The sequence below is a fragment of the Castanea sativa genome, chromosome 4 (genome assembly GCF_040712315.1).
Source record: "Castanea sativa cultivar Marrone di Chiusa Pesio chromosome 4, ASM4071231v1".
In the NCBI taxonomy this organism is placed as follows: Eukaryota; Viridiplantae; Streptophyta; class Magnoliopsida; order Fagales; family Fagaceae; genus Castanea; species Castanea sativa.
Window position 1 is genome coordinate 35,971,584 of NC_134016.1, and position 13,572 is coordinate 35,985,155.

Here is a 13,572-nt window from a genome sequence, read left to right on the forward strand (position 1 = left end):
TAGCTAGGTACAAGGCCAGTTTGATAGCAAAGGGATTCTATGAACAAGAAGGCATAGACTTTGAAGACACAATCAATCCAATTGTTAAAGCCCCAACAATTCGACTAATTCTACCTTGGCAGTTTAATTCATTGGCCTATCAAATAGTTGTATATTAGTAATGCTTTCCTGAATGGATTGGTTTGAGAAGATGTTTACATTGCATAACCTCCAACTTATGTTGATCCTCAATTCCCTCACCATGTCTACAAATTACAAAAATAATCTATGACCTTAAACAGGCCCGCGGCAGAGCCTAGTTTGAAAGGTTTACGCTTGTTAAGCAAGCTCTCATGCAAAACAGCATATGCAGGTCAACTTAAGTGTTGTTTTCTATCGGGATCACACACGGCAGGTTGTATTGTCAAAAGCCTCTGAACTACAGTCATGGTCTTAGCACTGTAATATACTATTAATGAAACAGTGTGTTTTGAAGATAAGTTGGTGGAGTCAATTAGAGCAGTTTATTAGTAGAATTACTTATGCAATGGCTAGCAGTTGCAATAGACTATTACTCTGCTGAGTCTGATCTCCTATAAAAGAAACATAGCTCGTTTTGTAATGATAATGAAGCAATTCATTCTTGATATTCATTAAAGATTTCTTCGCTCACTTTCTTTCATTCCCTTGCGTTTCTTACAAATCCAGCCACCAAATTTGACTAGTTAATTACAAATTAAAAACCTTAACTTGTCTAAGAGACCGGGTTTAAAAAGCATGGGTGAAATTCTGCAATGCCTATATCCATCTCAACCATAGAAACAAGCAAGTCTTGTTCTATTCTAAAACTTTAATTTCCAGCATTAGTTTAAAATGATTTATTAGTTGCTTGAAAGGTATTTTGGAATAAATGGGTATTACCATGATGACTCCAAGATGCTATTGTCTTAGCTCTCCCAACATGTTCTGAAAAAAAGCAATTCAAGTAGCCCTTGCTGCAATACTGAATGCTACAAGTTTCAAAATATTTGCTCATATATAGGAAGTTTTAGGAATGCAGGGTTAGTTTTGTCTATAAGATGTATAAGGCATAACACAAATACTAGTTAATCACAAAATATACATATTGGTTCAAAATTACTTTTTTTCACAGTGAATTTTTTTTGATAAATCGATATTTACAATGGGGAGGAGGGATTTGAATTTTAAATATCTCTGTTGGACACGCCAAAAATATTAGTTGAACTACAATGCTCTTGGTTTCTTTTCTTTGTATATATAGTTGCCTATATATGAGGAAAGGGAGAAACTAACTCTAGAGACTAGGAGTCATATGCACTAAGTTCAAACGGATTTTCACTGTTTTCTTGGCAAGAATAAAATTATCCGTCATGACTTTAGCCAATCTCAATTATCTGTTTGGCCCTCTTTTCCTTCTGAAAAGCATGTAGCTGAACTATATGCTTTTGACCTTCAAGGTGCTCCTTGAAATTATGATCACCCATGCACCAAATTTTACACAATCCACACCACTTTGGTTGGTTTGGGATTTCTTCTCCATGTTGTAACGATTCCAGTTGTTGTAGTTTCTCCTTGTGCTTTTTTCCTTGTAAATGTAGCTTCAACAAAGTTTCATTCATGCACGTTACTTTACACAATTCACAAAATTGAAGCTGGTTTGCTTTCTCTCCTCCATAGTTCCTATTAAGTTCCAACTCTTCTACTTTCGCCTTGTGTTTTCTTCCTCTTAAGTGTTGCTCGAGATTAAAGGCACTTGAGCACTGAACTTGGCAAATCTTGCAAAATAAGTTATCTATCTGATCCTTAAGCATGACACTACCATGAGATAGCCCGGGCTGTTCAGGTTGCAGATATTGAAGGCAGTTGGTCAGCTCTTTTCGCTTTATCCCTGAAAGATTTGTGCTTGGAACCGGACTTGGACTTGAATTTGGCCCTTCCAATGGTCTTGGGCTGTGGCTGGGACTTGAAAGTGATGATAGCACTGAATGATTTGTGTTTGGAATCGGACTTGGACTTGCACTTGCACTAGGCCGTTCCAATGTTCATGGGCTGTGAATGGGACTTGAATGTGAAGATAGCACCTGAAAAAGGGGGGGGGGGGGGGTGTTGAAGTTCCCAATATTACAAACAACTTAGCTGAAGTTATACCCTAGCAATGCATCTACCGAAGAAACCTATCGTGTAAAAATCAAAAACTTTGAAGAGACTAGACAACTTTGAGTAATTTACACCATTACATCATCGCAAAATGTGCTCGAAAACGAAATTACTGATAACCAGATCAATTGTATGCACACGAAATTTTCACTAAGCATATTGCTTCGCTAGGTTCCGAAACTCAATTTTGACTCTACCACAAAAATTTTATATGCACTTCATAATTTATATTTTCATTGTGAAATATCTCTGCTTCTTATGTGATGGGTGCCATTTTAAGATAGAACAATTGCACATCTGGTCATTCTTCAATGAAGACCCATAAACATATGACAGCATCTAATAATCCGGGCCACAAGAAACATTATAATTAACAGAGATATTAATTTTTAGTGCCTAATAAACCTTCTTTCAAATTCTCATGCATTCTCTGACAAAGCAGACTAATTAAACTTTCCATGTGGGAGAGAAGAAAAAGAAAATGTAAGTTGGGTTCTACATCAATTAGATATGGACTGTATCTTCAAATCCAACTACAGGCCTTGATTTATATGCAAGTCATTTATGCTTTTGAACAAAAGTTGCATTTGAATAAGAAAAAAAAGATATTCACAGCAGAGCCTCAAAAGTAACTTGGTAAAAGTTTAGGGTGTCTGAAAGAAAGGCTATAAAAAAAACGTTAGTTGAAGCAAAGGGATATAAATCATTGCCAGTGAGAAAAACTCAAGCAATCTTCTTTTTGAATCCTCATCTGCAAAGGCATAAGATCTTTCAAATCTTCATCTAATGTGAACTGCAACATAGCTACCTTCCTCCTATATGCTAGTTCTCTTTGGATTGCTAGCTCCACGGGCATAATGTTCTCCCTTCTCTCCCCTACCATGTTATATTCAGTTGTCCTCCGCAACATGTTGTTTACAATTTGTTCATCAATATACTCAGTCAGTCAGTCAGTCCTTATACCCTATCCAGAAGATTGGCCAAAGAGCCATTATAATTAACACCATAGTAATCATAGAAAACTCTGATATGCAGTAGCTCAAAATTTGCCCATTAAAATTTCTATAAAGAGGAAAGCAACAAACATGTGACATTATTCTTAGTGCAATGAATGAGAAAAATATAAGACAAATCTTAAAAAATGAAACAGTAAAAAATCATGATACTAAAGCCATTGCATTGCCATCAAGGGCTATAAGATTGTGAATTTGTGATCCTCATCCATCATATAGATGAGAAACCCAAGCATACCCATTAACAAGTTACAGTCCACAAAACAAGCAAGGCCACTTTTTTACTCACAATTTCAAATCAAACTCCTTGGAGAGAGAGAGAGAGAGAGAGAGAGAGATTTGCTATTTTCTCTTAATAGCTATAAATACTGCACAAATGCCAATATAAGGGGAAAGCAAACTCTGAATCTTAATCTCCTATATCTAACCAAAATCTATATAAAAGTCATTGAAAGAACACAAATGGAACATAACCCATCAATTATTTCATCTAGATAGTGTGTATAATCACATTCAACAGTAAAAAGACAGCTCATTTTTTTCAGGAAACAAATACCCAGTAAATTTGGAAAAAAATAAAAATAAACAGGAAGACACATTAGGCAAAACTAATAGAGTTTTCACTAGAATGCACAAATCAAACAACTAGACAAGAGTTGAAAATTGAAGCCCATTTTCTTGGAAAACAATTTCCTGGGAAAAAACTGGAAAGGAGAAAGGAAATGTCATCTGGGGTTGGGAGTTACTAACTCTGTTGAGGATGATAGAGAAATTAGACTCACCAAGCTACAATTTTGGGCCACTTTAGATTTTTCTCCTTCTTTGCTTTCATGTTTTGGATAACATTGTTGCACAGAGTTGGAAGCTAAAAAAAATGGGTGAAATTTTTCATTGAAGAGAGAGAGAGAGAGAGAGAGTATGGTATGAAAGAGCAGGGAAAGTACATGCAATGCAATGGCCAAATGGTGGTTGGGAAAGCTAGCAGGATACTAATTTTGGGAAATTCTAAGGAGAGATTAGTCATTAGGAAGTGAGTAAGCAGGGGTATTATGGTCACTTATGTGAACAAATAATGAAACTTTGGGTCCAGGTCCTTTTTCAGGTGAAAATAATGTGATTCTTTAATACCCAAGTGCACTCCTTTATTTGCTCAAAAAATAAAAAAGGTACACTCCTTCACTACTGACAAGGGATTGTAAAAAAGCAACAAAAAAAAACAAAAAAAAAAAAAAGCAAAAAAAGGCAAGGGATTGTGGAATTATAGAATTAAAAAAAAAAAAAACTACTTGCAACAAAAATGTGCACAATTTTTGCTATAAATTTTTATGTGTTTAATTGTAATTTGTGGAAAAAATGATAAATGAATGTGAAAGTCAATTACAATCTATCACGACAAGAGTATTGTGACAAAAATTGTGAGTTTGTTTGTGATTTTAGAAGATTTCTTCTAGAATTTGATATGTTTTTCTTGTTTATTTGTGAAGTGCAATTTAATTTTTAGGAGAAATTACACTTTACCACCCTAAACTATGTTCTAGATTACACTTTGCATCTTAAACTTTTCAAATGCACGTTTTGAACCCTAAACTATGACCATTATTACACTTTGCACCCTAATGTTAAATTTGCTGTTATGTTAGATGGAAAGCACAATCACATGCCTCCCACGTGACGTTTGCTTAAGTGTCACCAAGGCAAAAGATCCAAATACCCCTCTTCCAACTCCAGTAGCAAACACACCTCTCTCTATTGGGACGGAGCCACCGGGAGCAGAGGGAAGAAGGAGATCAATTGGGATGGAGCCACCGTGAAAGTCCTTGAGAATCATCGTGTTTCTACTCACTTTCTTCATCGACATTTTCCTCTTTCCCTTTCTCTTTCTCTTTCTCTTTTTCTTTCTATTTCACATACCATTCCTATCAAAAAAAAAAAAAAAAAACCCACATACCATCGCAAAGCCACCAATTTTCGAGCATGAGATCCTTTGTCAAAAACCAAATCACAACACAAATTCACAGAATATAAAATCACAAACACAAATTCAGACCAACTAAGATCCACAAACACAAATCCACACTTTCTGATCAACACATTCAGAAATTTAGATCACAAACACAACTCTCAACCAATCCATCGCCAAGATTTGTAGTGAAAGTGAGAGAGAAGAGATGAATCGTGCCCAGCCGATTTTGAGATCACGGATGCCACTGTGAGCTCTTGGAGTTGACCATACTAGTTCTGAATCATGACCAAAACAAAACCCAAATCGGACTCAGCTACCATCGGCACCACCATCTGCGACCAGCCACCATCGCCACTTAGCCACCGTCATTCACTACCCTCTATCTCTACTGATCTGTGTGGATCGGTGCATGGAGAGACCCAAAAAATCAAATCGTGAGTGAGAGGGAAGGACTGATACTGAGGATCTGTGTAATGCCTTTTGGGTCTTGGAAGAGGGCATTTGGGTCTTTTGCCTTTGTGACACTTAAGCAAATGTCACGTGGGAGGCATGTGATTGTGCTTTCCATCTAACATAACAGCAAATTTAACATTAGGGTGCAAAGTGTAACAATGGTCATAGTTTAGGGTGCAAAATGTGCATTCGAAAAGTTTAGGATGCAAAGTATAATCTGGGGCATAGTTTAGGGTGATAAAGTGTAATTTCTCCTAATTTTTGTGATTGGATCAAGCTTTTGGGTTGTTTAAACCCAGTCTCAACTCAAGGCTAATTCTATCCCAAGCTGGATTGGACTATTTATTGCAACTATGTTAGGGATTTTTTTTTTTTTAAGATGCAGCTATATTAGATAATTGTATAACTTCAATTGTTGGTCCATATTTGTTATTTGGAGAGGTGCAAAACTTTGTTGCTCACCACTTAGCTATATGGTAGACCTGTCTACAATAGGTACATGTCAAATTGAGTATAAATTAGAAACTTATTGAATTAAAATAAGTTGTTATTCCTCTACCTTTTACTTGATTTTTTGATAGGTTAGGTCAACTTGGTATGACTTGATTTTTTTTTTTCAAGTTCCTTTAACATACTTTCTAAATTTATTATTATTATTATTATTATTATTATTATTATTATTATTATTATTATTATTTCTTTCAATAAAGATAAAAAACAAAGAAATACATAAAAAGGAAGTTATACATAAATCCTTGAGTTTGTATTTCGACAATCAATTTTATTAGAGCATTCACACCCGCTATTTTCAAACTATTTTATTTTACCATCTCAAAAAGTTATTTTATTAATTATCCCATACCATTTTACAATATACTCAACATATCAACTTTTATTTTCCTATTCTACTCATTAAAATAATATATTTATATATTAAAATAATATAATGTTGCTACGGTACCATCATATATTTTTAAAAAGTAGCTACAATACCATTAAAATAATAATTTGTAATATAAAAGAGTTGCTACAGTGTTATCCTATATTTGCTATGGCACTGTAGCACTATGCCAAAAAAATTTAGAATATCCCATGTTTACCAGTCTGGCTATGGGCTGCTTTTGGACTAAATTGTAAATTGGAGCTTACATTTGGTATATTCAAGTGCTAGTGCAAATGCTCTTAGTCTACTAGGCCAATAGTTTCACAAAAGAAGAAAACAAATCATGTGTACATTTTATATAAGAAAATGAAATAAAATTGAATTATCTATAAAAGTAACTACGTATGCATTTGGTTTAGTGTTTTACTAAAATCTTATTTGTTTATTTGCCCAAAGTTGGCAAAAGTACAGTGGTATGTTAAAAATAATTGAGGCTTTGAAAAGTTATACACAAGAAAATAACCTTAAAAAAACTAAAAGAAAAAAATTAATTCAAACTCACACATATATAAAGTTTTAAGAATAAAATATAACATGTTACGTAAAGGAAAAGAAAATATATAATTAGGAAGAATATATATAATGAACTTATAAAAAAAAACTACCAAATGTTTATAATAGATTTGACACTGAAAATATTTATATTTGAGAATTGCGTGTCATGTTAACAAATAGAGTCATTAGTATTTTCATTTACAATATAGAAAAACTGATATACCTTTAATCTACAAATGTACATTAAAAATGAGTCAATAAAATAAATAAATAAATAAATAAATAAAAACTTTAAAGTTTGTAGATAAACATGTCATGTCTGGTTAGAGTTCAACCAGACCGGATAAAGTCAAAAGCAGGTTAGACAAAAACATATTGACATATTACCCATACTAGTTTTTTTTTTTTTTTTTTGGATCCAATTTTACAAGGTCTACTAATTAGACATCTTGGTCTAACAAATTTGGTTCTTCTCCCCCCACAGATTGCCATATAACTCATTCTTTTTTTCTTTTATTTTTTGGGCAAGTTAACGGGTCCAATTTTACAAGGTCTACTAATTAGACATCTCGGTCTAACAAATTTTTTTCTTCTCCCCCTCCTCCCGCCCCTTCCCGATAGTTACAATAATAGAAAAGGAAGATTTGAACTTTTGTTCTCCTAATAAAGGAAAGCACGTTGTACCACACCGAGTGACAAAACTCTTGAAAACAAAACTGATTCTTTCAACTTCTCTTATTTTCTTAGAAATGTTGTTTTTGGGAAGGGCAAAGAAATTCAAGACTTAGTTTTTTTTGTTGACACTAAAATCATATTCATTCAGGAAAAGAAGTGGGGAAAACTTTTTGCTTAGCATAAATACTTCAACTATGAGAGCTTTTTTTTTATATAGAAATAATTCATATTGGCCTCCCTTTCCACTCTGTGTAGGTTTCTTGAACATTATGTTTTAATTGTGATTTGCACTATTAGTCATTTTCAAATGGACAGATGACAATGCGTGTGGTGCCATTTTTTGGGCTGCCAAATATTGATTGGCACCTATTGTTGGTGCTGGAAAAGCATCCATTCTATGATGTTGAAAATTGGCCCTTTTGTGGCGAATCAACACAAGTTCTCCCAATAAAATAAAAGGAACAAAGTTACTGTAATATGAAGTACACCCGTATGCTTAATTCCTACTTCAATCAAATGTCAAAAACTTGTGGCTTCCTTTAAAGAACGCATTGCCTCCAATAACTCCTTGGAGTTTCTGTGCAGTCCACCAAACGATCATGAACCATTAAGAATTATTACATTTTATAATGAGTGATAATAATATATAAATGCTTGAATGGTTAGTCACTCCACTAGAAAATTCATGCACCAGCTGCATTCTTAGATGGATTAGACGACTTTGTGTTTATTTGGTGCAGAAAAATATAAATGAAAATGCATTCTCAAGCACTGTGGTCACTCGAAAAGTTGCTAGGGAGTAGAACATAATCTTTTGCTCAAATGAAGATTATTATAACTAGCATTTGCCCTTGAACTGCTTTGAGGAGTCACATAACAAAATTGAGAAACCTTTCTTTGACATAATGAATGATGAATGATTTGTGTACAAGAAGAATTGCATCAGTAAAAACTGTGTATTATATGTGTGAAAACTATGTAACATCCTAAGACTATGGACATTTTTCTCAAAACTTCAAAAACTTATGAAGGAGGAGAGTGGCCATAATTGAACTCCCCTCTAATGCAGGAAATCTTTATTAGCATAGCTAGCACTTCCTTCATGTTTGGTCTAGCTTGTGGTGACTCAGCTGTGCACTTCACCCCAACCCGGAGAAGCTCACTCATTTCCTCTGCCCCCTCAGCCAGCCCGGACCCCAAAAGCACAACCGGTATGACTGATTTGCTCAATCCTTGCCTCCCATTTCCCATCACCCGTTTTGCCCATTCCACTAAACACTCTTCCCCTCCATCCAAAGCTCTCCTCCCAGTTGCTAGTTCCATTGTCAATACCCCAAAACTATACACATCCCCTTTTGTAGTAGCATGCCATGTTTGCCCATATTCAGGAGCAACATAACCAATTGTCCCTGCCACCACTGTACTAACATGACTATCCCCAGCATCAACAACTCTAGCTAGACCAAAATCAGTAACCCGTGCTTTCCCATCCTTATCAAGTAGGACATTGCTAGCCTTCACATCACGATGCACAATGGCAGGGTAGCATTCATGGTGTAGAAACATTAATGCACGAGCTACATCAAGTGCCACATCAATTCTTCTCCTCCATGTAAGCTTTATTCTGTCTGATATGAGGTCCTCCAAGCTTCCACCTTCCATGTACTCATAAACTAGAATTTTCTGTGTGCCATCCAAGCACCAACCATAAAGTGTTACAAGGTTTGGATGTGGCCAACCAAATCCATTGCCACTTAGAACCTCCATTTCAGCTCGGAATTCCCTTTCACCCTCTATTCCTTCTCTTTGAAGCTTTTTAACTGCCACTTCTCTCCCATCAGGCAATACTCCTCGGTAGACTGTGCCAAATCCCCCCTTTCCAATAATCCTCTCCTCTGAAAAGTTACCAGTCGCTTTTAAAATGTCTGCATGTGTGAAAGCTGTTTTGTCCAAACGAATGACCTTAATCGTATCTGACAACCATGGTGATGAATAGCTAGAACTTGATGCAAGATCATGCCGGTACTTTATATCCTGTAGTAGATACCCTGGTGATTCTGATGGGCTCTTCACCATCATGCAGACTATGAGTGACAATACCCCAAATATTAAGAAAATCAGTGTCAAAGTTAGGAACACCAAGAACGCAGCAAATCTAGGACGCCTGTTTGTCTTCCTATCATGATCGGCACCATGTGGAAACTTATTTGTGGTGTTGTCAATGAAATTTGGAAGTTCCAAAAGGGGGTCACCGAGATAGGATGACTTCTCAAACGTTGAAAATTGCCCGGTTGGAATTTCACCAGAGATCTGTGGATTGTATGAGATATTGAACTTGCTTAGCTCACTCAGGTTGCTAAAGCTTGCTGGGAACATGCCAGAAAAATTGTTGCAGGACAAGTCCAGATTCTGCAGGCACTTAATGTTACCAATTTCCCCAGGAATTTCACCAGAAAACTTGTTATTGGAAATGTTTAGGACTACAAGTGGCATTTCTCCAATTTGAGGAGGGAGTTTCCCATAGAATTCATTGAAGCCCAAATGCAACATACTGAAATTCTGCATCTTACCAATATCTGGAGGGACCTCACCTGAAAGCCGATTCCCACTTAGTTGAACATAACCGGAGATTTGAGAGGTCCTGACTGATGAACCAGCTGCACATATTGGGAAAATACTATTTCCTTGAAGTAGCCTATCCCATATGCTTCTACAACTCTTCCTTGTGAGGATGTCATACGCAAAACTGAAAGGAGGGTAGTTTGCAGGAATCCACCTCTGCATCGCCAAACACTCCCCTGAGCCAGCAATAATCCGGTCATTTTCCCGGCGATTAGACTCGAAAGTTGCCAAGGCATTTGTACCAATATTTGTCAATTGAGGTGGGATTTTCCCAGAAAGTTGGTTGTTGGCAAGGTTCAACCACAACAAGCTTGTGCAATTTCCCAAATCCGGTGGAATCTTCCCCGATAGGAAATTATTTGCAAGCATCAACCATAAGAGTGACGTCAAATTTCCAAAGGTGGGAGGTATTGATCCAGTTAGCCTGTTAAAAGAGAGGTCAAGTGCTTGCAGGCGGGACAGGTTTCCATATTCTGATGGTATAGTTCCAGAAAATTCATTGTAAGCAAGGATCAAGAACTTCAAACTTGGCATTTCAGAGATTTCAACTGGAAGTGGACCTGAAAAGTTGTTGAAGCTCAGGTCTAATCTAGAAATGTTAGGAAGCTTGAGAATTCCCGATGTATTTATCCCACCGGTATACAAATTGCTGTGCAATACAAGAAACTTAACCTTAGTGAATTTCCCAAAAATCCCTTGTATATCTCCTCCAAAATTGTTCCTGCTCAAATCCAAGAAGGTTAAGTTATTCAAGCTGAGAAGTGAATCAGGAATGTCATTGGAAAAGCTGTTGTTCCCCAAGTACAAAGCTTGAAGACTAGAAATTGATCCCATCTCTGCTGGTATTTTTCCTGTAAAATTATTACTCGACAGATTTAAAATAACCAAACTTCGACAATTTGATATATTCCCTGGAACCTGATCAGTAAAATTATTTTCAGACAGGTCTAAAACTTGCAAGCTACAGTTAGTACCAAACATTGACGACGAAATAGGCCCGTTGAAATTGTTTTCTGAGGCAGAAAACTCAAGCAGCCTTTCAAAACCATTCCATAATTCCCCACTTAACTTGTTTGTGCTCAAATCCAAGAACTGCAAATTCTGGCATGTATCAAAACCGCCATTGATCACGCCCGTGAAGTTATTCGCCGATATATTCAACACAACCAACTTGTCACAAATTGTTGGGAGGCTCAACTGGACCTCCCCACATATTCTATTGACAGAAATATCAAGCTTCTCAAGCTTATTCAACCCTGTCAAGTTCAGGTGGCCGCCAAGCATGTTATGTGAGAGATTGAGATGCGCAAGGTTTTGGCACCGGTTTAAGTCCTCAGGAATCACTCCACTGAGAGTGTTCTTGGAGAGGTCGAGGAAAGAGAGCTCGGTTAGCAACGAGAAGTTTCCGAATAACTTGCCGGAGATTTGGTTGTCTGAGAGGTTGATGCTGGTGACTCTTGCTGTTCTGGTAGCAGTACTGCAATTTATTCCAGGCCATTCACACGGGTTATCGCTCTGCTTGTTCCACTGTGAGTATTTTCCTCTGTTTATTTGATTGTTTCCTTCAAAGAATACTTTCAGATTTAGCAGGACTTCTTTGTCTCTGGCCAGAGAATCTCCAGCAACAAACGTACCTGCAGAATTCAATGATTTATTAGATTCTCATAATTAAAAACATGTTTGAGACAGAATCATCGTCGAACAACTAACACATGTTCTGGTTTTATTAAACAAGAAAACATCCTTGGTAAACGTGAGAATTCTATTATTTAATGTTAACAGAAAAATACCCATTAAACTTTTTGGAAGTTTGAATGTATTTTGAAACATATTAAGGTTCTGGGTGCCATGAAAGATGAACTTGGGCAAGACATATAGTATTGGAAAAGCTGAATTCAGAGTAAAAAACCAAAAGAATAAAGATTTGACAAAGAAAAATACAGGTTCAATCAGTACCTGTGATCAAGATTAAGAAAACAAATAAAGCAACCGGCCATGAATCAGTTTCCTCGTCTGACATGCTAGTTCTAATATGAGCTTCTTTATCTTCTTCTTCTTCTTCTTCTTAGTCTTTTGTCTTCGTTTTCTTTGTAGAATTTTGAGATTAAAGAATAGCTTCCTATAATTCCATGAATAAAATCAAAGAACCAAAAATTTGAAGTGTGTTATGGATTTTCTCAATATCAGAATGTTATTCCAATGTCGTTGAAGGACACTGCCAGCAGATAGACCAAACCAAACTTGCAACTAATGCTTTCAAAACTTGTTTTTTTTTTTAATATTAAAAACCTTTTACAATAAAATATTACGACCCTTTTGGTCCAAAATAAATATTGTGTCTCTATTAATATCACTTAAGGACAATGCCTTAATAGAATCAATCGGTCTTTTTTTATTAAAAAAAATAGAAACAATAAGATAAGTCTTTTAGAAAGATAATTGAGAATTAACTTCTCACTTTTTTTTTTATAATATATTGATTCTTTTACAGAAAAAAAAAAAAAAGTTATTTCAATTTACATGAACTTTATAGGGCTCCCAAGTATGATTCTTCATTAGATAAGTGTGTTGTTATAGTCACACTTAGACAGGGTTTCTTGAAGGAAAAAAATAAAAAAAAATAAAAAATTTTATTATATATAAAATAAAATTATTAGTGTAATATTTAAAAAAAAATTAGGAAGAAGAATTTTACAAAATTAAGCTATGTAAGAAGGTGCATCATCCTTCTAGAAAAGACGGAGATTACAAGCTAGGAGCTGGTGAGCCGCCCATGTTGACCAAACTTCGGCTCCGGGTTTGACTAGGACTCCATATATGCACTCACGTTGACGTTGATTGTAGAATATTTTTTTAAAATAAGACAAAGCTTTGAATATGAACAAATAAACCAAACTGCACGATCAATAAAAACGAAAAATACCCGCTCAAAAAAAAAAAATCGAAAAATAAAAAGCACTATAAATGAACCAAGATATTTATGAGCAAAATGAGCTCAAATCGGAAAGGACTTGTTGAGATTCAATATGATCTAAGTTTAAAAATAAATAATGTGTTTGTAAACAAGTTTATGAGCATAAGACTATTTTTTTTTTTTAAGTCTACATAATATTATATATTTATAAGTTATATGTATATTTTTGAAAAAATATACTTAATTAAATAAGCTTGAAATTTAATGATATATCTGTATAAATGGGTCTATTTGATATCAAATTATTATTTTTAGTTCATTAATAATCATAATTCAA

At 35.3% G+C, this 13,572-nt stretch overlaps 1 protein-coding gene and 1 pseudogene across 1 annotated transcript; both read right to left on the reverse strand.

Annotated features, from left to right (window-relative positions):
* Positions 1-1,062: 1,062 nt before the first annotated feature.
* On the reverse strand, positions 1,063-4,158 carry LOC142630888 (uncharacterized; annotated as a pseudogene).
* Positions 4,159-8,510: 4,352 nt separating this feature from the next.
* Positions 8,511-12,862, reverse strand: LOC142631826 (putative LRR receptor-like serine/threonine-protein kinase At1g74360). The gene is made up of 2 exons (XM_075806147.1): positions 12,278-12,862; positions 8,511-11,955 (listed from the first exon to the last, which is right to left on the reverse strand). Exons 1-2 carry the CDS (start codon positions 12,339-12,341, stop codon positions 8,723-8,725), a joined length of 3,297 nt encoding a protein of 1,098 aa, XP_075662262.1. The 5' UTR covers positions 12,342-12,862; the 3' UTR covers positions 8,511-8,722.
* Between the last annotated feature and the right edge of the window lie 710 nt (positions 12,863-13,572).